At 44.7% G+C, this 23,582-nt stretch overlaps 1 protein-coding gene and 1 long non-coding RNA gene across 7 annotated transcripts in view; one reads left to right on the plus strand and one right to left on the minus strand.

Moving 5' to 3' along the window:
- Positions 1 to 1,653: 1,653 nt before the first annotated feature.
- Positions 1,654 to 13,624, plus strand: LOC133508478 (uncharacterized). Of its 4 annotated transcripts, XR_009797063.1 has the most exons (5): positions 1,654 to 1,753; positions 10,465 to 10,523; positions 12,068 to 12,150; positions 13,271 to 13,446; positions 13,513 to 13,624. It is a non-coding gene; the product is annotated as an uncharacterized LOC133508478 (long non-coding RNA). The 4 variants fall into 4 exon arrangements; XR_009797062.1 differs by lacking the exon at positions 1,654 to 1,753 and having other exon boundaries at positions 5,091 to 10,523; XR_009797061.1 differs by lacking the exon at positions 1,654 to 1,753 and having other exon boundaries at positions 5,091 to 10,516.
- Positions 12,205 to 23,582, minus strand: part of fbxo38 (F-box protein 38) — a 101,784-nt gene continuing 90,406 nt past the window's right edge. For all 3 annotated transcript variants that reach the window (XM_061834580.1, XM_061834582.1, XM_061834581.1), the window contains 3 exons: positions 13,723 to 13,826; positions 13,493 to 13,606; positions 12,205 to 13,426 (listed from right to left, as the gene is read on the minus strand). In XM_061834580.1, the coding sequence (XP_061690564.1) occupies positions 13,248 to 13,426; positions 13,493 to 13,606; positions 13,723 to 13,826 (397 nt within the window). In that variant the 3' untranslated portion in view covers positions 12,205 to 13,247. The remainder of the gene's footprint in view (positions 13,427 to 13,492; positions 13,607 to 13,722; positions 13,827 to 23,582) is intronic.

Here is a 23,582-nt window from a genome sequence, read left to right on the forward strand (position 1 = left end):
AGGAATGCAGCTTAGCCATTACCTACTGTAACTAGTGGTTAGTTGCTTGGAGAGCTTCTTCGTGCTTGGTGAGACATGTTCCTTGGATTTGCAAGACATGGCGGAACGAATCTGTGTCAGCTGGGTCCATGTTATGGCCAGATCGTTCAGTCATGACCACAACACAGGATTTGGCCCAAATGCACGACTCACAAGTCTCAGGAGCGGTTAGGGAAGTGTCTTTATTCAATCCAATGTCAAAGTACCGGCAGGCTTTCCGCGGGAGCAGCAGTAATAGAATCAGCAGGCGTAAGAGTCAGGTAGGGAGGAACGCAGGGGTGGGTACATAAGAGAGCAGGAACATGAACACGGAGTTGCAGGAGCGTGTTATGAGACAACGATCTGGCCAAGGCCAGACCGTACGGGTAGCCCTATATGTATGTGTCGTAATTACTTGAGACGAGGAACAGGTGCGTGCCTCCGCTGATTACGTCAGGTGTGTGCCGCATCGGGGACCAGCACAGCCAGGAAAGGGACTGGTAGGGCCATGACAAGATGATTTTTTCAAGAAATAGTGTTGAATATAGATTGGTTTGTTGTGGGGGTTTTGATTAAATATTATTACCTAAATAATGTTTCTTATTGGAATGGGGTAATCAGGGATTTGATCTGTAGGATTTCATGAGTTTGCTATTGTTGGGAGTAATTTTTTTTTTGTCCAGTTAATAGAGTAATACATCCATCCATCCATTTTCTTAGCTGCTTATCCTCACAAGGGTCACGGGAGTGCTGGAGCCAATCCCAGCTGTCATTGGGCAGGAGGCAGGGTACACCCTGAGTGGGTGCCAGCTAATCTCAGGGCACATCAAGACACACAACAGTCGCATGCACAATCACACCTCGGGACAATTTAAAGTGTCAAATTAACGCATGTTTTTTGGGATGTGGGAGGTAATCAGAGTGCCCGGAGAAAACCCACACAAGGGAGAACACATGCACACAGGCGGGGCCGTGATTGAACCCAGCGCCTCAGAACTGTGAGGTCAACGCTTTTACAGGTGCACCACCACTGTGCTTCCTGAGAGTTATACTTGTGAAAATGTGTTGAGAATGAAGACTACCTTCAGATATGACTCGGGTTCTTGTAAATACATGCATAGAGCATTGGCCTCACAGTTCTGAGGAATGGGGTTCAAATCCCCGCCCAGTCTGTATGGAGTTGGCATCTTCTCGTTGTCCCTGCGTGGGTTTTCTCTTGGCACTTCGGTTTCCTCCCACATCCCAAAAACATGCATTCATTGGAGACTCTAAATTGCTCCAAGGTGTGGTTGGGAGTGTGACTGTTCTTTGTCTCCATGTGTCCTGCGACTTGCTGGCAACTAGTTTAGGGTGTACCCTGTCTCCTCCCTGATGACAGCTGGGATTGGCTCCAGCACTCGGGCGACCCTTGTGAGGATAAGCGGCTGAGAAAATTGATGGATGGATGGATGGATAGTATATGCGTACTGTATACAGTTTAAGTTTAGTGTGACATGTAAAAGTCAAAGTGGTTCAAGACAGATGAGTGAGAGCAGAACAAGCTCTTCTCTCCTGCTGTCTTTTGTGTCTTAATAAGGTAATGTTTGGTTCACTGTTTACAGCAGCTTAACAGACTGGGCCATTAGACATGGCAGCCAACTATGGACACACGCACACACTCACACACAGTCACACAAACTAGCACACAATGTCGTCTTATCCCTCATATGGACAGGCGTCCAAATTTAAGAACAAGGTAAGCATCTTCATTTTATTCTTCTGCGACAGGATAAGTAAAAAGCTTCTGAGACTGACGACTCAAAATCCAATAGGAATTTTTATGTTTCTTTCAGCAACCTCCATAAATGATACACATTTCGGAGGAAGGTCCAAAGTTCAAGTCCTCGGCTTGCATTTTGAAATTCTTAAATGGAGAAAAGGGCCAGTTGGACAAAATATTTCTTTAGTTTCATGTGATGGATTCCAAAAGTCACTTTGCAAGACATACTGTAATCATGTTTCAGTCACAATATCAGATAACATGAACGAGTCATCCATTTTTTACCTGTTCGGGTAACTGGTAAGTTCAAGCAAATTCCAGATGACTTTGGACAAGAAGTGGGCCGCATCCTGTACATACTGTGTAATTCTGAGTTAAACATGCAAGTTTTTGCCATGTTGAGGGAGTACAGTCACTGAATAAAAACCTGAAAGGGCTGTAAAGCATGCAAACTCTATTTTGATAGAAGTATTGAATGTGTAGTGTCTGAGTGTTGAGGTATAATAAGACATGTAAAACTAATGTAAAATAAATACATTTAATTAGGGGTGGATGAATACCAATAATACCAGGTATCTTGTCGGGCCGATACCACCCTTATTTCAAGGTATCAGGTACTTGTGAAAGCTGTTGATACCAGCCACTGATTCTTAAAGCAAAAAAAAAAAAGGCACTGACATCAAGTAAGTCTTTCTCACTTGTAGATGTAGTGCGGCCGTTTGTCTCACTTGCAAATCATCATGTGTTTTGGAAAGAAAAAAAGGTCTTTGTTCAGTCATCTGGAATCGTGTTGATTGGAAATTTCCATCCATCTATTATCTGAACCGCTTATCCTCACAAGGGACGCGGGAGTGCTAGAGTCTATCCCAGCTATCATGTGTCTTCACTAACTAAGGAGACCCTTGACAAGTTCTGTCCCATCCACAAGAACCCCCATCCTCTAAAAAATGTAGAGTCTTCAGGTCAAAGCCAATGACAGACTGCAAAGCATTCCTGAAAGAACAAGTTCTTCCAAGTGCTGCTCTTCAACTCACAGAGTGAAAGACTGTCAAGTGGTTCTGAAGTGCAAAGAGTGTGAGAGTAATCAACACTGCACAGCTCCACATCCAGACACCAGCTCATCTCCCACACATGGCACGCGGGAGCCAGAGTCAACTTCCCCAGAGCAGCAAAGGAGTACTCCAGAGGTAAACTCAAGATGTACAGAGGTATGTGGGCCAGGTCTCCCAGCACGATCCTGTTCCAAGATCTCTCTGGTGTGGGTATATCTTCAAGGTCAGCGGGAACGCTCTGTCAAAATGTATGGCATCCTTGATGACCAGAGCAACCGCTCACTGGCCAGGTCAGAGTTCTTCCAGCTGTTTGGACTACAAGGCAGCCTGTCACGCTACCAAATGAGAACCTGTGCTGCCATCAAAGAGATGACTGGGAGGAATGCAGTAAGATTCCAGATCGAAGCAGTCAGGGGGGGTGAGTGTTTTGACCTTCCTCCTCTCATGGAATGTAACGAGATAATGAGGAACAGGTCAGAAATTGCAACACCAGAGTTTGCCCTTCTGCACACCCACTTAACCTTACCTCCCAAAGTTGGATCCTGATGCTGAAAACTTACCGTTGCTGGGGAGAGACATGATTAGAGTACATAAGGTGAGACAAACGGTCAATTGCCCCAACAACGCACCTTTTGGTCAGCGCCTAGATCTAGGCTGGGTAATCGTTGGTGAAGTATGCATTGACAATCCCCACAGTCCAACAACAATCAATGTCTACAAGACAAATGTCCTTCAGAACGGACGTCCGTCAAACCTCACTCCTAGCCAGAATCGCATCAACGTGAAAGATAGAGCCAGCTATGGCAGGGAGTCACAACGTGGAATCCTTCCCTGTGTGCTCAAACGCATTCTCTTCAAAGAGAGGATAAGTGACGGCGGGAAGTCTGCTGTTCATCCTCACAAGCCCAAACATTCCCATGTGCCACCTGAGGACGAACTAGGTCAAACTGTTTTTGAAAAGACAGAGAATGACAACAAGTGCGCCATGTCATTGGAGGATGAGGGCTTTCTCAAAATCATGCAGAAAGAGTCCTAGAAAGATGAACGAAGCAGCTCGATTGCCCCTCCGCCCTTCAGGCCACCCAGGTCACAGGCATCCACCCTCCACACTCAAATCAGGGTCTACCAGCTCCACCAGGCAACCTCACAGGAAAAGACCTCTTCAAGTATCAGTGGAAACAAGTGCAGGTGTAACCCAGTTAAAAGTTGGTACAGGTAAAAGTTCAGTATAATAGAGTAGCCATTAGGTTATAGGTTTTCTTTATGCAATGTGGTGGAATATCAGTTAAACTGTGTGTGCTGACTTTCTTTTCTTTCAGAAGGATTTGCATTTAAATCTTTTTGATTCACTTGTGAAAATGAAATACTTTTGTTTGTTGCTTTATTGTGGTAACCTGGGATTTGAGAGAGAGAGAGAGAGAGAGAGAGAGAAGAGAGAGAGAGAGAGAGAGAGAGAGAGAGAGAGAGAGAGAGGAGAGAGAGAGAGAGAGAGAGAAAGAGAGAGAGAGAGAGAAAAGTTGGATGGTGTGGCCGGGAGAAGCGGTTGAGAAAAAGGGTGGACATTTATCAAAAGTTGATCAACATGTTCGACAAGGACTGTTGAAAGCTAAACTGGGATAATGTGTCGTTTGAGTGGACTACTCAAATCACGCCGTAACGTGGTAGAGTGAGCTGCTACCACAGGGGCTAAGTGCATGCATGGGACTTGGATTGGGCTAGCAAGGCCTGTGTGTTGGACTACGAGGGAGAAGACAAGGGCGCTAGCGTCGACCTAACGCGGCTTGCGAGGCCTGCGTTTGGACTTCGAGGAAGAAAAAAGGATGAGGACCGTGAGGATGCCGGACAGAGGAAAAACCACCTTCACCTTTCTTCACTCCTGCCTGAGAAAGCATCGCAGTGACATTGGGGTTTGAATTTTGTTTGCTTTGCCGGCGAGATTCATTTTTGTTAGGGCCCTCATCTTAGGTTAGCCTAGCTCATGTGTGCAGTGTGTACCTGTTATGTTCAATTTATTTACTGAATGACTGTTGAGCAAAGAGATTTGCTTTTCTGACCTTTTTTTTGTTTTTAAATGTTAACACTTTTTGTTATATAACCAGGTGTATTATTTGACTTACTGCAAGACAGTTAGAAGTGGGGAGTTTGTATGATAGCTGGGTTATCTTACATTAGTTAACCTTTACTCATAAGGGAAATTATTTCAGAGACTTTTTGTTAGAGAATTAAATGAAATTAAAGAGTAAAGTTGTAATAGACATTTATAGTCATTACCATTGAGTTAATTTATTAGTTTCCAACTTTGGAGTACGGAAAGAACTCAGGTGGCTACCTCGTCGAACAATTTAATACTAGAGAGGCGCTACACAAGCAATCTCCAATAAGTTTTCGGCCCGCTGGAAGGAAAAGTATCTCAGCACTCTTCAACCGAGGTACAAATGACTTACAGCACATCGAAACCTACAGACGGGAGACATTGTGCTTCTGAAGGATAACCAGCTCCCTCGTAACAAGTGGCTGATGGGACTGGTCACCTCAACCTTCCCAAGCAGTGATGGGAAGGTTAGGAAGATAGAGGTCAGGATAACCACTCCGGAGACTGTCAAAACATTCCTCAGACCTGTGTCTGAGGTCATCCTACTTCTTCCCAAAGAGAACTCAGGATCATTAGAAAATGACAATGCAAGTAGAGGAGTGACATTTGCACAATGTCAGGCGGGGAGAGTTCTGCCGTGCAAGATGTCGTGAAGTATTCTTCTGTTATGCATATTTTATTGTCGTTTTCACGTGCTGATCAGTTGCCCTTGTTCACAGCATTATTAATTTAATGCTTTAGTGTAATTTTGCATCTGACCTCTAGGTGACAGCACTCATTCGTTCGTGCATAGTACATTTACAGAAAAGATCAAAGTTCCTTTGTGGACAAAGCAACAACAGAATGCACCTGGAGTTCATCGTCGTGTTGATGTTAAGATATTTAATGTTCAAACTGATAAACTTTATTGATTTTGGTAAATAATCATTAACTTCGACTTTTATGGCTGTAATACGTTCCAAAAAAGCTGGGACAGGTGGGAAAGAATGCAAAGAAATTTGAGGAATGCTCATAAAACACCTGTTTGGAACATCCCACAGGTGAATAGGCTTGTTGGGAACAGGTGGTTGTGATGACTGGGTATAGAAGAAGTTTCCCTGAATTACTCAGTTATACACAGGTAAAGATGGGGTGAAGTTCCCCTCTTTATGAACAAGTGTGTGAGAAAATTTTCAAACAGTTTAAGGACAAAGTTCCTCAATGTTCCTCAATGTACAATTACAGGGATTTCACCATCCATCCAGGACTCCATCTTCTACCACTTTTCCGGGTCATTTTGTGGGGGGAGTAGCTTTAGTGAGGATACATAGACTTCCCTTTCCACGGCCACTTCATCCAGCTCTTCTGGAGGGATCCTGAGGCATTCCCAAGCCAGTCGAGAGACCTAGTCTCTCCAGTGTGTCCTGGGTCGTCCCTGGGGTTTCTTCCCTGTGGGACATGCCCAGAATAAATCACCAGGGTGGCGTCTGGGAGGGATTGGGATCAGATGTCCCACCCACGTCATCTGGCTCCTCTCAATGCGGAGGAGCAGCGGCTCGACACTGAGCCCCTCCCGGATGACCGAGCTTCTCACCCTATCTCTAAGGGAGATCCCTGACCCTGCGGAGGAAACTCATTTCGGCCGCTTGTATCTGGGATCTTGTTCTTCTGGTCACGACACACAGCTCATGCCCAAAGGTGAGGGTAGGAACGTAGAATGACTGGTAAATTGAGAGCTTCGCCTTTCGACTTAGCTCCCTCTTTACCACAACGGACCGATGCAAAGTCCGAATCACTGCAGACCCTGCACCGATCCGCCTGTCGATCTCAGATTTAAATGGACATGTTGGTGAAGGAAACAGGGTGGTGAATAAGTAATGGGTAAGTATGGCATTCAGCAAAGGAACTTTGAGGGCCAGATGGTGGTGGACTTCACAAAAAGGATGGAATTGGCAGTGGTGAACACTTATTTCGAGAAGAGAATGGAACATAGAGTGACCTACAAGAGCGGAGGAAGAAGCACGCAAGTGGATTATAGTTTGTGCAGACGTTGTAATCTGAAGGAGGTTACCGACTGTAAGAGAGTGTAGCTCGACAGCATAAGATGGTGGTGTGTAGGATGACTCTGGTAGTGGGTAGGAAGACTAAGGATAGAAAGGTAGAGCAGAGAATCAGGTGGTGGAAGTTTAGAAAGGAAGAATGTTGTGTGGCCTTCTGGAAAGAGGTGAGACAGGCTCAAGATGGACAGGAGGAGCTCCCAGAAGACTGGAATACCACTGCCAAGGTATTCAGAGAGGCAGGCAGGAGAGAACTTGGGATATCATCTGGTAGGAAAGGGGAGAAGGAGACTTGGTGGTAAGGTAAGACCTAAGAGATTAGCGAAGAAGAAGTGGGACACAGAGATGACTGAGATGTGTCATAGGGAAAAGGTAGAGGTGGCAAAGGCTAAACAAGAGGCATATGACGACATGTACTCCAGGTTGGATATGAAAGAAGGAGAAAAGGATCTCTACAGGTAGGCTAGACAGAGGGATAGAGATGGGAAGATGTACAGTAAGTAAAGGTGATTAAGGATAGCAATGGAAATATGTTAACTGGTGCCAGTAGTGTGCTAAGTAGATGGAAAGAATACTCTGAGAAGTTAATGAATGAAGAAAATGGGACAGAATGTAAAGTAGAGGAGGCAAGCGTGAATGACCAGGAAGTGACATTGATTAGTAAGGGAGAACCGAAAAAGGCACTGAACAGAAGGAAAAATGGAAAGACAGTTGGTCCCAATAACATCCCAGTGGAGGTATGGAAGCAATTTGGTGAGTTGACTGTGGAGTTTCTGACCAACTTATTCAATAGAATACTACCGGGAGAGAAGATGCCTGAAGAATGGAGGAAAAGTGTGCTTGTCCCCATTTTTAAGAACAAAGGCGATGTTCAGAACTGTGGAAACTACAGAGGAATAAAGTTGATGAGTCACACAATGAAGTTATGGGAAAGAGTAGTGGAGGCTAGACTCAGGACAGAAGTAAGTATCTGCGAGCAACAGTATGGTTTCATGCCTAGAAAGAGTACCACAGATACATTATTTGCCTTGAGGATGCTCGTGGAAAAGTACAGAGAAGGTCAGAAGGAGCTACATTGTGTCTTTGTGGACCTAGAGAAAGCCTATGACAGAGTACCAAGAGAGGAACTGTGGTACTGCATGCGCAAGTCTGGTGTGGCGGAGAAATATGTGAAAATAGTACAGGACAGGTATGAGGGCAGCAGAACAGCGGTGAGATGTGTCGTTGGTGTGTCAGAAGAATTTAAGGTGGAGGTGGGACTGCATCAGGGTTCCGCGCTGAGCCCCTTCCTGTTTGCGGTAGTAAATGATAGGCAGACAGACGAGATTGGAGACTGGATTCCCCTTGGACCATGATGTTCGCAGATGATATTGTGATCCGCAGGGAAAGTAGGGAACAGGCGGAGGAACAGTTAGAAAGATGGAGGTACGCACTGGAAAGAAAAGGAATGAATATTAGCCGAAGTAAAACAGAATGTATGTGCGTGAATGAGAGGGGCGGAGGAGGAAGAGTGAAGCTCCAGGTAGAAGAGATAGCAAAGGTGGACGACTTCAAATAGTTGGGGTCAACATTACAGAGCAATGGAGTGTGGTAAGGAAGTGAAGAAACAGGTCCAACCGGGGTGGAACAGTTAGCGGAAAGTGTCTGGTGTTCTATGTGACAGAAGAGTATCCGCCAGGATGAAGGGCAAAGTTTACAAAACAGTGGTGAGGCCGGCCATGATGTACGGAGTAGAGATGGTGGCTCTGAGGAAACAACAGGAAGCAGACCTTGAGGTAGCAGGAATGAAGATGTTGAGGTTGACGCTTGTTGTGAACAGGTTGGATAGGATTAGAAATGAGCTCGTAAGAGGGACAGCCAAAGTTAGATGTTTTGGAGACAAGGTTAGAGAGAGCAGATTTCGATGCTTTGGACATGTTCAGAGGCGAGAGTGAGTATGTTGGTAGAAGGGTGCTGAGGATGGAGCTGCCAGCAAAAGAGCAAGAGGAAGAGCAAAGAAAAGGTTGATGGATGTTGTGAGGGAGGACATGAGGACAGTGGGTGTTAGAGAGGATGATGCATGAGATAGGTTTAGATGGAAAAAGATGACACGCTGTGGTGACCACTAATGGGACAAGCCGAAAGAAAAAGAAGTTAAAAGAAAAGGTGACGTAACACAGTGGTAAACATGAGCATGACCCAGCTTTTTTTGTTGTGTAATGTTGCAGCCATAAAATTAAAGTTAATTATTATTTGCTAAACCCCAAAAAGTTTATTAGCTTGAACATTAAATATGTTGTGTTGATTGTGTATTGAATTAAATGTAGGTTGAACATGATTTGAAATATTGTATTCTGTTTTTGTTTGTTTAACACAAGATCATAACATCAGTGGAATTGGTATTGTAGTTTTTTCACTCGACAAATCAAACAAAACAAAATCAAAATAAATTTACTGGAGTAGTAATTGATGAAAAAGTCTCAGACACTCTCAGACACAGTCAAAATGAAAAAATATATAAAAACGTCATTATCGTCATCATTTAAGAGGTTTAAAAAATACAGTACCATACAAGAACATTATATCAATTATATAAAATTACAGAAATGTCAGAATTTTTCAATTTGTTTGAATGAGTGAAAAGAATATATACTGTATGTACATTACAGTATATGTATGGGTGAGTCTGATGATATAATGATATACAAATATGTCTTAGGGTGTATGTATTTGTACAGTATATATGTACTTCACATTATTATTAGTATATATATATATATATATATAAAGGGTTATATTTGGAAGTCAACCATATGATTATCAGAGCAAAGGTTTAGAAGTGCATGGGTTTTTCTTTGTTTGCTTCCGAGGGCCTGACATCCCAAAGATGTTAGACAGTTTGGAGTCGGGGCTCTGAAGTTCTTGTACAGTGAACTCATTCAACCATTTCTGATTTCGATCTTAAATCTCAGCCACAGTCATGCTGGAAAAGTTGTAAACAATATTTGTTTACCTTATTTTCCCATTTTCTGTATCACTTTTGTATAATTTCAATTGAATTAATACTGCAACTTCAGTCATGGTGTATAAAAAATGGCTATGCAGGTCAGACTAGGCGATGTTCAAACTGTGTTGAAATAAGGTCACTCACTGTTTTGTGTCAAAGGAAGTTCAATGACAAGCAAGCACCAAGGACAGTTTCACATTGTTTACATTCAGTCACAGCAGCAGAGGCGTTTGCTGCACTTGAGAATGTGTGTCTCTTGTCTGTCGTCCCAAATTGTCAAAGCAGGAAGAGCGGCGACAGGTGGCATCCAAATTAGAAAGTGTACAGGTGAGGTGTCCTATCTCCGGCTGCCAGATGCCTCATCTGTACTGCTCTGTAACTCATCTGTCATCTTTGCTATTACAGTATTGAAGTCCAACTTCCATCTTCATGTGCAAGATCTGTTTTGAGCTTTTGTTCAGTTTTGTTTTCAAATGACTTTTAAGGATTTGACCTTTTCATTCATTCATCTTCTGTTCCAGTTGTCTTCACTAGGGTCACGGGCATGCTGGAGTCTATCCAAGCTATCTTCGGGTGAGAGGTAGAGTAGACCCTGAACTGGTTGCCAGACAATCACAGGATTCACCTTTTTATTTTAATCTTTATAATGATAGCCAAAAAAAGAAAAAGGACACTGCTGTGCTTCTGTCAGATAAAACACCACTTCTCGCTGCAAACTGTAACAATTACAAATGCTTTGGTATTCATGTTAATTTCTTTTGTTTGCATTGGAACAATGACCAACAGTATTTCAAGTATGCCATGCTCCTTTCAATTATTTACACTCTCTTGTGGAAAGTGCTGCCAATTTAGACATCACTCTTGTCGCCAGTTCAAATAGGGAAAAACCTACGACCTTTCTGTAACGTGTACAACCCCGAGCATGGGGGGAAAAAAAAAGTGCACAAAGAAGCATCAGAGAATTTGAAAACCTAAAGTGTGGAAATTTATGGACAACCTCATGGCCGTCTTCAGAGACGTAAATGTTACCGTGTGCAACATCAATAAATCAACATCCCATGGAACTGAAGCCAACCTCCCAGGGTGGGGACAGGAGACAAAATTGCTGAAGAATGCAGCAAAGTACCGTTCGAATGGTGGACAAAGAATCTCGACACACTTCCAAACAGTACAATTTCACCTGCAGACACAGACAGAGTTTTAGGTTGCACTAGCTGTCATCATTTGAAAAGGGACGCCGCAGTGGTAGGAGGAACAGGAGGACACCTCTGCTTGCATATATGAAAAGTCCAGGCTGGAGTTTGCCAACACTTACATGGAGTAGCCAAAATCCTTCTGGGAGAATGTCCTGTAGACAGATGAGACCAAAGTAGAGCTTTTTAGTAAAGTACATTAGTGTAATGTTTACCTAAAACAAAATGACGCAAAGGAAAGAACACTCTGAGATCAATCATTATGTCGGTTCATTGATGTTTTGGGGTTGCTTTTCTTGCTTCTTGTACCCGATGTTTTGACAGCTTGCAATGAATTATAAAGAATTCTGGGGTGCAATGCAGGGCCTGTCAAAAAAATGTTTCTGTCTGTGGTCAATGGTCTTTCAGCAGGACAATGACACCCCCACAAATGGCTTAATATTAAATACTGTAGAGTTCTTAAGTGGCTGCAATGAGTCCAGCTCAAAATCCTGCAGACACCTGTGGAATCTCTAAACAACAGTTGGGAAGAGGCACCCTCCAAATCTGAGAGCCAGTTAGCAAATTTTGAGGGCCAAAACTCTAGCAGATGTGGAACAAACACAATGTTGGCGACAAAAAATATTATTTTTCTCTTTTCTGGGGAGTGCTACCGTATATTGAAGTTGATGGTTCATTTTGTCGAGTCCATTTTTGGAGTTCTATGTGGAATGATGTGCATTTGTTCTTCTTTTCCATTGCAAACAAAATAAGTACATGTGACTACTGAAGCATTTGTAATTACTACAGTTGTCTGGGCGAAATGGTGAATTATTTGACAGAAGCACAGGGGTGTATACTAAAGTTATTCATATTAACAGTTAAACTACGATAGTTTAAAGTTAAATTAAAGTACTGAAAATGCAGTGTCATTTGTATTGTTTTGGCATAGTTTTGAACCCGCAAGAATCAGTTGTGTGGGGAAAGTACAACTCAAAAGCATCAGAAGGACTGTACAACAACAGAAACATTAAGGTCAGTGGAAGAATCAATATGGAAGAGTCACAGTGACGACAAAGATGAAAAAAGTTCAATTCCTGCTGATTTTTATTTTTATGTGAAATAGCTTTTCTTATAAACATATAAACAGCATGAAATAACATCTATCCACATCTGTACAATAGGTTCAAGAAAAGGGGAAAAAAAATCATTGTGTTCACCTTTACCATCCCTCTGGCCTCTCATCCCAACCACAAAAAATGAACAACCCATCCATTTTCCAAACCATATCTGACATATCCCAAATCTCACAAGTTTGACTGGGGAGAGCAGTGTGTCGAACTGACACTTCTATGCTGGAGAAGAATGTCACTTGACACTAAACTGGCTAATGATAATCAAGGTATTGGAAGTACTTTGAAAAATTTAACCTGGAAAAAAATTCTTTCAAAAAATAAAATCAAAAACATATTATATGGTATTTCTAAATATCACCTATACCCATTTGGAATTGTAAAACATTGGGGTACAGGACAGGCAGCAGCCAAGTTACGATGTGATGGCATTCAAACTTAGTCGACTCTATGAATGCGATAAGGTTACTTGCAGGAGTCCACAGCTTACATGCCCCCCACTGTTGTGGATTTAATACACTTTTTAATAGAGCATTGTCAAGCCACATACTAGTAAAAAATGCCAACTTGGGTAATTTTCACCTGTAATTTCATAGTGGAACTGTGTCTGTAAAGAGACCAAATTGACAAAAGGAATCATCTATGCTGATGAAACTTCCATTGGTTAAATCTCAATAATAATAATAAAAAGATATATTCAAATACATGGAAGCCATGATTTTAATATTTCAATATTGCCGGAAACATCTTTTTAGGTGTGATAGAATACAAGGCTCAAATGAGATCCAACATATTCCAAATTGCTTAATGAAAGCAAAAGGAAGCAGTAAGACAAAAAGATTCATCATTTGGAGTTTTGTTTCCAAAGGGCTCATCTAGAGGTAAAATCATCTTAGCCAGTGCCCCACAGGTACAAGTCAAGTGTGCACTGCAGATCTTAGCGACCCAGCTGGCCGACACACTGTAAAACTTGCCAGTCAGGTGTCACACAGAGCGTCCCTAAATGTAGTCATCATCAACAGGTTCGCCAGGCGTATCGCAGTGATGGAGGAAGAGGACCACAACTCTCTGGAATACTCCTCTTTTGCCCTGTCGTCGTTCTGAGATCTCCTCCCCGATGGTCTCCATGCAGATGTCGGCCGAAAGTTGACCCTTCCGCCTCGGGGCGTAGATGGTGGCTAACACACAACAAAAGAAAGTAAAAGGCTGCAAATTCCACTTTCAGTAAGAGAGATGATACTCACTGTTCTCATCGTCCTCAAAGTCATAGCGGGCGTAGCTGTTGGGATCAGCTGCTCTCAGTGTCCGCAGCCAGGGGAAGTCTGTTATCATGCTGTAAGGGGCGCCATCCAACAATCCTGAGCATAACGTGGAGGTTAGTGAAAACCAGGTTAACATAGCAGTACTGTCTCGGACCAATTTGAGTCTGATTCCCATTTCCACCTGTACTGATGAATATCTGAGTCAGTGTTACCTTCAAGTGTATAAATGTCTCGCCCCCAGGGGTATTTAAGATACTTCTTCACATCTGCTTCTGTCCTGGTGGCCTCTGGGAAAAACTCGTACTTGATTAACTCCCTGCAAGACAGACGAACAAACAATGAATATTCCAGATACCATAAATAAACTCCATTTTCGTGTGTTGCACATTTTGTATTTCAAGTGTGTTTTTTTCTGTAGTTAGTCATGTTTATATTATGTATTTGTGAGTGGATGAGACAGATGTTGTCAGATCTTTCCAAACACTCACCAGTTACACGTAGGAGTTCAGTGTGCACAGGTTTATTTTGGAATGTGCTCCATACAGTGAAAAAGTATTGTCTAGTTCTTCTTTTATGCTTGCAGTTACACCACTTTCTTTAAAAATCAGCAATCTAATGTCTTCTTCTTCTCCTTTCAGCATTTGCCATTTTGCAACAGCGCGTCATCTTTTTCCATCTGAGCCTATCATGCATCTTCCTCTCTAACACTCACTTCCCTCATTTCTTCCCTTAAAACATCCATTAACCTTTACTTTGGTCTTCCTCTCGCTGTTTTGCCTGGCAGCTCCATCCTCAGCATCCTTCTACCAATGTACTCACTCTCTCGCCTCTGGACATGTACAAACCATCAAAATCTGCTCTTTCAAACCTTGTCGCCAAAAACATCCAACTTTGGCTGTTCCTCTAATGAGTTAATTTCTAATCATATCCAACCCCAAGTATTTGAAGTCGTCCACCCTCGCTTTCTCTTCTCCCTGGAGCCTCACTCGTCCCCCTCCACTCTTCTCATTCACTCACATATTTTCTGTATTATTTCGGCGAATTTTCATTCCTCTCCTTTCCAGTGCATGCATCCATCTTTCTAATTGTTCCTCCACCTGCTCCCTGCTTTCACTGCACATCACAATTGCATCTTTTAACATCATAGTCCAAGGGGATTCCAGTCTAACTGCATCTTTCAGCCAATCCATTACCAGAGCAAACAGGAAAGGGCTCAGAGCTGATCCCTGACGCAGTCCCACCTCCACCTTAAATTCTTCTGTCACACCTACAGCAGACCTCACCACTGCTCTGGTGCCCTCATACATGTCCTGTACTATTCTCACATATTTCATATATCAGAATGAAGCATGCAGTACCACAGCTCCTCTCTTGGTTCTCTGTCATAGGGTTTCTCTAGATCCACAAAGACACAATGTAGCTCATTCTGACCTTCTCTGTACGTTTCCACTAGCATCCTCAAGGCAAATAATGCATCTGTGGTACTCTTTCTAGGCATGAAACCACACTGTTGTGTGTTGCTTACTTCTGTCCTGAGTCTAGCCTCCACTACTCTTTCCCATAACTTCATTGTGTGACTCATCAACTTTATTCCTCTATAGTTCCCACAGCTCTGAACATCGCCTTTGTTCTTAAAAATGGTAACTAGCACACCTTTTCTCCATTCCTCAGGCATCTTCTCATCCACTAGTATTGTGTGGAATATGTTGGTCAAAAACACCACAGCCACCTCCCCAAATTGCTTCCATACCTCCACTGGGATGTTATCGGGACCAACTGTCTTTCCATTTTTCCTTCTGTTCAGTGGCTTTTTCGGTTCTCCCTTACTAATCAATGTCCTAATCAATGTGGTACTCTTTCTAGGCATGAAACCTTACTGTTGCTCGCAGATACTTACTTCTGTCCTGAGTCTAGCCTCCACTACTCTTTCCCATAACTTCATTGTGTGTTTCCCATAACTTCATTGTGTGGCTCATCAACTTTATTCCTCTATAATTCCCACAGCTCTGAACATCGCCTTTGTTCTTAAAAATGGGAACTAGAACACTTTTCCTCCATTCTTCAGGCATCTTTTCGCCCGCTAGTATTCTGTTGAATAAGTTGGTCAAAAACTCCACAGCCATCTCTCCAAATTGCTTCCATACCTCTACCGGTATGTCATCAGGACCAACTGCCTTTCCATTTTTCATCTTCTGTAGTGCTTTTCTAACCTCTCCATTACTAATTATTGCCACTTGCTCGTCCTTCACACTTGCCTCTTCTACTCTTCCTTCTCTCCCATTTTCTTCATTCATCAACTTCTCTAAGTATTCAATACATCTATTTAGCACACTCCTGGCACCAGTCAATCCATTTCCATCGCTATGCTTAAAGTGCGGGTGACATCCCTATAAACATTCTAAAATAGATATTGTAATGAAAAATACATTACAGTATTCACTTCAATGTCTATACGAAAAAAAAAAGTGAGCATAGAGCGCGTCATCCATGCACAAAGTTGCGCAATTGAGTGTCCCTCGACATCCAAGTGGTTGCCATATTAGCGCGTCATCTGTCCTTGACGTCATCGTCACTTCTGCCGTTGAAAACGCGCAGTGCCTGCTATTATGGAAGCCGAACAACAGAGATATTCGGATTTTTCCAACGCCCCTTCTGACACGGAAGCTCTTTTCGAAAAGGACAACACCACACAACCAAGTGAAGTTACCGGGGCAATATTACACTCTTGTTTCGAGCCCTCAGGGTAATATTACACTATTGTTTCGAGCCACATTCAGATGATATGCCATCACGGCAAAACCGCATCCTGTCCGATCCACTTCCGCGGCGGAGATGAGCCATCGCAGCCGGCCGGGTGTGGCTTATGACAGAGCCGAGCGGTGCCGCTTTGTGTTCACAGTCGAGCCGGTGTGCTTCTTGCTCGCACGTGAGTAACGCATTCTCGGCTGGGTCCTTCAGAGCCGCCCCGTCGCAAAGCCCGACACGCAGCCTTCACGGAAGATGTGACCGCTGAACGCGGCGCCTCAGCCGATGTGGCTGAGTTTCAGCCCGCCGTGCTCTATAAGGAGGGGGTGGAGCTGAGCTATGTTGCAGGCTGAGTGAGACATTGTTGGCTGGGCGATGCGCACATCGACACATTTCATACGCGGATCTTTTGTTAAGTTATGAGAGAGACCGATTACGTGGTCTGCCTCAAACTATTTTTTTTTTTAGTAGCTGTATACACTCCTACCTGTTATTTGGAACCCAGGAAGCTCTCGTCCTTTGCACCCGTGCAATCCATTTTTCACAACGAACAGGGTCTCTTTCAACTTATGAAGGGTAATTCCATTCTCCCGAGTGTTCAAACAATGTCCACCAATGCAATGAACCGGCATTTTGGCTAACACGAAGGAACAACGAGCTACCTTCACGGAGGTAAAACTAATGGAAACAAACAAGTCCACGAGGGGGTGCCACTGTCCTTTACGTCACTTCCTGCTTCTTCTCGACAACTAATTCCTGAGAGAATTTTCATGGCAGGAGTTACAAAAAGCTGTGTATGTCAAAATCATGTTTTGTGGAGAAAAAACACATGGGACCATATTGGCTGTGGGTTTTTCATTAATAATATACCAAAAATCATTCGTTTGACGACACTTGAGCTTTAATCACCCTTACCTGCTGCACATCCTTCCCATCTACAGTACCCTCCATAATTATTGGCACCCCCGGTTAAGATGTGTTAAAAGCCTTAAAATAAATTCAGTGTTTATTGCAGAAGAATACTGTCACACTGAAAATTTTAGGAAAATGTAACCTTCAACTCAAATGAATTGTAAGACAATTAAAAAAATCCCTGACTAAAAAATAATTATTTTTCATTGAATCACCTGTTCCACAATTATTGGCACCCTTAACAATTCCAAGGAAATAAATAAAATTCAAGCATTTCTGTCATTTCTACAGTAGTTTACAACATTTGGGGGTATGTAGGAACATTTAATTAGTAATTCATCACTTCCTGTTTTCCTGGGGTATAAATATGACAAGACACAGTGGCCATTTCTCTTACCCACTCTTAAACATGGGAAAGAAAAAGGAACACAGCATACAAGTGAGGCAGATGTGCGTCGATCTTCACAGGTCAGGCAGAGGCTACAAGAAGATTGCCACTCAACTGCAGCTGCCCATATCCACTGTGAGAAGAATAATTAAGAAGTTCAAATCAACTGGAACAGTGGTAAAAAAGCCTGGACGAGGACCCATGTTTGTTTTGCTACCATGCACAGTGAGGAGGATGGGAAGAGAAATCAAAAGATCTCCCAAGCTCACTGTTACAGAATTACAACAAATGGTAGCATCGTGGGGTCACAAAGTCTCCAAATCAACAATCAGGCGCTTTCTACATGCCAACAAGCTGTTTGGGAGGCATGCACAGAGAAAACCTTTCCTCACTCAAATCATAAACGCAAACATTGGTCAGATGAGACCAAGATTAAGCTTTTTGGCAACAAACACTCTTAAGTGGGTCTGGCGTAACACAAAAGATTCGTATGCTGAAAAGCACCTCATATCCACTGTGAAGTGTGGGGGTGGGTCAGTGATGCTGTGGGGCTCTTTCGCTTCCAAAGGCCCTAGGAACCTTGTTAGGGTACATGGCATCATGAATGCTTTGAAATACCAGGACATTTTAAATCAAAATCTGTTGCCCTGTGCCGGAAAGCTGAAGATGGGTCGTCACTGGGTCTTTCAGCAAGACAATGACCCTAAACATATGGCCAAATCTACACAGAAATGGTTCACCAGACACAAAATCAAGCTCCTCCCATGGCCATCTCAGTTCCCAGACCTCAACTCCATTGAAAACCTGTGGAGTGAGCTGAAGAGGAGAGGACCCGGGTCTCTGGATGATTTAGAGAGATTCTGCAAAGAGGAATGGCTGAAGATCCCTTTTTCTGTCTTTTCCCATCTTGTGAAACATTATTGGAGATGATTAGGTGGTGTTTTGTTGGCAAAAGGGGGTTGTACAAAGTATTAACACCAGGGGTGCTAATAATTGTGACACATTATTTGATGTCAAATAATTTTCTTTATGTGGGATTTTTTCCCCACTGAATAAATGCACTTGTAATGAAGGGTGTATTTTTCTCTTTTTTCCCATTAAAGTCTGATATTATTTCGAAAAAAAAAATCATTAGAAGCGAATAAACACATGTTAACCAGGGGTGCCAATAATAACGGAGGGCACTGGCCAACCTGTAGAGATCTTTTTTTCCTTCTTTGTGTCCAACCTGGTGTACATGTCGTCGTAAGCATCTTGTTAAGCCTTTCCCACCTCTACCTTTGCCCAACGCCGCATCTCAATGTATTCCTTTCGCCTCTCCTAAGTCCTTTCAGTGTCCCACTTCTTTTTCGCTAACCTCTTTCCTTGTATGACTTCCTGTAATTTGGGGTTCCACCACCACGTCTCCTTCTCCCCTTTCTGACCAGAAGACACACCAAGTACTCTCCTGCCTGTCTCTCTGATCACCTTGGCTGTAGTTGTCCACTCTTCCGGGAGCTCCTTCTGTCCATCGAGAGCCTGTTTTACCTCTTTCTGAAAGGCTGCACAACATTTTTCCTTTCTCAGCTTCCACCATATGGTTCTCTGCTCTACCTTTGTCTTCTTAATCTTCCTCCCCACCACCAGTCATCCTACATACCACCATTCTATGCTGTCGAGCTACACTCTGCTCTACCAATACCTTACAATCAGTAATTTCTTCAGATTACATCGTCGGCACAAAATATAATCCACCTGTGTGCTTTTACCTCTGCTCTTGTAGGTCAGTATATGTTCCTCCCTCTTCTTGAAAAAAAAAAAAAAAAAAAGTGTTTACTATTGCCATTTCCATCCACCACCATCTGTCCCTCGAAGTTCCTTTCCTGGATGCTGTAATTACCCATCACTTCTTCCTCGCCCCTGTTTCCTTCACGAACATGTCTATTACAATCGGCACCAATCACAACTCTCTCTCTGTCTGGGTTGCTGAGGACTACTTCATCTAGTTCCCTCCAGAATTTCTCTTTCATCTCTAGGTCACATCCTACCTGTGGGCCATAGCCGCTAACCATTTCAAATTTCAGCCTCATCAATCGATTTGATACGCTTTTCAACTCCAAGGCATTCTCAGCCAGCTCTTCCTTGAAAATAACCCCTACTCCATTTCTCTTCCCATCTACTCTATGGTAAAATAATTAAAACCCTTGTCCTAAATTTATAGCCTTACTAGCTTTCCACCTCTCTTGGATGCACAACATATCAACATTTCTACTAATCATCATGTTAAATAACTCCAGAGCTTTTCCTGTCATCGTCCCAACATTCACAGTCCCTACACTCAGTTGTAGGCTCTGTGCATTCCTCTTCTTCTTCTGCCGACGAATACACTTGCCTCCTCTTCTTTGTCGTCGACCCACAGTAGCTGGATTTCCACCGAAGCCCTGCAGGTTAACAATGCTGGGGGCGGGTGTTGTTAACCTGGGTCACGACCGATCCGGTATGGGATTCTTTACATGAACGCTCATTTGTTTGGCACAGTTTTACACCGGATCCCCTTCCTGACACAACCATTTCCATTTATCCGGGCTTGGGACCGGCCAACAGACTGCACTGGCTTGTGCACCCGTAGGGCTGCATTATAAATCAGCAATCAAATGTAAATAGACAGATAGAACACAAGTGAAGTTCAAATGTTGTTTTTAAAAAAGTAAAAAAAAAAAACTCGATAATGTTACCTGGGCCTGTGTGAAAAGGTAATGGGATCCTCAGGAGCAACAACTGAATTCAAGCATTGAGCACAACTGGCAATGAGTCTTTCCTGTCTCTGTGGAGATATTTTGGTCCGTCCGTCTGCCCGCCATCTACAGCTTTTCCGGCTTGGATCGGGGGGAAAGAAGCTTCAGCAGGGATACCCAGACTTCACTTTCCCCAGCCACTTCTTCTAGCTCTTCTGGAGGGATCCCGAGGCGTTTCCAAGCCGGCTGAGAGACATTGTCTCTCCAGTTGTGTCCTGGGTCGTCCTTGGGGGCTCTTTACGGTGGGACATGCCCGGAACACCTCACCAGGGCGGCGTCCAGGAGACATCCGAATCAGATGCCCCAGCCACCTCATCTGGCTCCTCTCAATGCAGAGAAGTAGGGGCTCGACACTGAGCCCCTCCCGGATGACCGAACTTCTCACACTATCTCTAAGGGAGAGCCCGGACACCCTGCGGAGGAAAGTCATTTCGGCCACTTGTATTCGGGATCTTGTTTTTTCGGTCACAACCCACTACTCATGCCCATAGGTGTGGGTAGGAACGTAGATTGACCGGTAAATTGAGAGCTTCGCCTTTCGACTTAGCTCCCTCTTCACCACAATGGACCGATACAAAGTCCACATCACTACAAACGCTGCATTGATCCATCTGTCTATCTCCCGCTCCATTCTTCCGTCACTTGTGAACAAGACCCCAAGATACTTGAACTCCTCTACTTGGGGAAGGATCTCATTCCTGACCTGGAGAGGGCACGCCACCCTTCTCCGATTGCGGACCAGAGTTTGAAAGTGCTGATTCTCAAGCCAGCCGCTTCACAATCGACTGCGAATCGCTCCAGTGAGAGGTGGAGATTACGGCTTGATGAAGCCAACAGAACCACATCATCTGCAAAGAGCAGAGATGCGATGCTGAAGCCACCAAACCGGACACCCACTACGCCTCGGCTGTGCCGAGAAATTCTGTCCATAAAAGTTATGAACAAAATCGGTGACAAAGGGCAACCTTGGCGGAGTCCAACTCTCACCGGAAACTAGTCCAACTTATTGCCGACAATGCCGACCAAACTCTGACAGCGGTTGTACAGGGACCGAACAGCTCGTATCAGGGGATTCGGTACCCCATACTACCGAAGAACCCCCCACAGCACTCCCTGAGGGACACGGTCGAATGCCTTCTCCAATGTCACAAAACACATGTAGACTGGTTGGGCGAACTCCCAAGTACTTTCAAGGATCCTGCCAAGGGTGTAGAGTAGACCACTGTTCCACGGCCAGGACGAAAACCACATTGCTCCTCCTGAATCCAAGACTCGACTTCCAGACTTACCCTCCTCTCCAGTAGCCCTGAGTAGACCTTACCAGGGAGGCTGAGGAGTGTGATCTTTCTATACTTGGAACACACCCTCCGGTCACCCTTCTTGAAAAGGTGGACTAACCACCCCAGTCTGCCAATCCAGAGGCAGTCGCCGATGTCCACGTGATGTTGCAGAGGCGTGTCAACCAGGACAGCCCCACAACATCCAGAGCCTTCAGGAACTCCAGGCGAATCTCATCTACCCCCGGGGCGCTGCAACCAAGGAGCTTTTTAACCACCTCGGTGACCTAAACCCCAGAGATAGAAGAGCCCGCCTCAGAGCACCCAAACTCAGTTTCCTCGTGGGAAGGTGTGTTGGTGGAATTGAGGAGGTCTTCGAAGTATTCTCCCCACCGACTCACAATATCACGAGTTGAGGTCAGCAGTGGCCCGTCCCCACTATACACAGTGTTGACTGCTTCGCCCTCCTGAGACGCCGGACGGTGGACCAGAATTTCCTCGAAGCCGTCCTGAAGTCGTTCTCCATGGCCTCACCAAACTCCTTACACGCCCGGGTTTTTGCCTCAGCGACCACCAAAGCTGCCGATACCTATGAGCTGCCTTGGGAGTCCCAGAGGCCAGAAATGCCTGATAGCACTCCTTCTTCAGCTTGACAGCGTCCCTCACTGTTGGTATCCACCAATGTGTTCGTGGGTTGCCGCCACGACAGGCACCGACCACCTTACAGCCAAAGTTCTTGTCGGCCGCCTCAGCAATGGAGGCATGGAACATCGTCCACTGGGATGTCCCCCCGCCTCCTCTGGGATGGGAGCAAAATTCTTTCAGAGGTGGGAGTTGAAATTCCTTCTGACAGGGGAATCTGCCAGCCATTCCCAGCAGAACCTCACAATACATTTGGGCCTGCCACGTTGGACTGGCATCTTCTCCCACCCTTGGAGCCAACTCACCACCAGGTAGTGATCAGTTGACAGCTGTGCCCCTCTCTTCATCCGAATGTCCAAGACGTGGTCGCAATTCGGATGGCACGACCACAAAGTCGATCATCGAACTGAAACCTAGGGTGTCCTGGTACCAAGTGGACATGTGAACACCCTTATACTTGAACCTTGTGTTTGTTATGGACAATCCGTGATGAACACAGAAGTCCAGTAACAGAACACCACTCGAGTTCTGATCGGCGGGGCCGTTCTTCCCAATCATCCCCTTCCAGGTCTCACTGTCATTGCCCTCGTGGGCATTTAAGTCCCACAGCAGAATGATGGAGTTGCCAGAGGGGGCGCACTCCAGCACTCCCTCTCAGGACTCCAAAAAGGGTGGGTACTCTGCACTGCTGTTGGGTGCATAAATACAAACAACAGTATGGACCTATCCCCTGACCTGCAGGCGGAGGGAGGCTACCCTCTCATCCACCCAGGTACACCCCAACGTATAGGCCCCAAGCCGGGGGGCAATAAGTATACCCCACACCTGCTCAGCGTCTCTCCCCGTGGGTAACTCCAGAGTGGAACAGAGTCAAACCCCTCTCAAGAGGAGTGGTGTCAGAGCCCAAGTGGTGCGTGGAGGAGAGTCTGACGATATCCAGTCGGAACTTCTCGACCTCACGCACCAACTCAGGCTCCTTTCCTGCCAAAGAGGTGACATTCCATGTCCCTGGAGCTAGTTTCTGTAGCCAGGGATCGGATTGCCAAGGTGCCTTTGGCCACCGCCCAGCTCACATTGCACCCGACCCCTATGCCTCCTCTTGCAGGTGGTGAGCCCATGGGAAGGGAGACCCATGTTCCCCTTTCGGGCTGTGCCCAGCCGAGCCCCATGGGTGCAGGCCCGGCCACCAGGCGCTCGCCTTCGAACCCCCCTTCAGGCCTGGCTCCAGAGCGGGGCTCCAGTGACCTGCGTCCGGGCAAGGGAAACCAAGATCAAAGTTTTGTGGTCATCATAGGGGGTTTTGTAGTCGTACTTTTTCTGGTCCCTCACCTAGG

This window comes from Syngnathoides biaculeatus, chromosome 11 (genome assembly GCF_019802595.1).
Source record: "Syngnathoides biaculeatus isolate LvHL_M chromosome 11, ASM1980259v1, whole genome shotgun sequence".
Taxonomy (NCBI): Eukaryota; Metazoa; Chordata; class Actinopteri; order Syngnathiformes; family Syngnathidae; genus Syngnathoides; species Syngnathoides biaculeatus.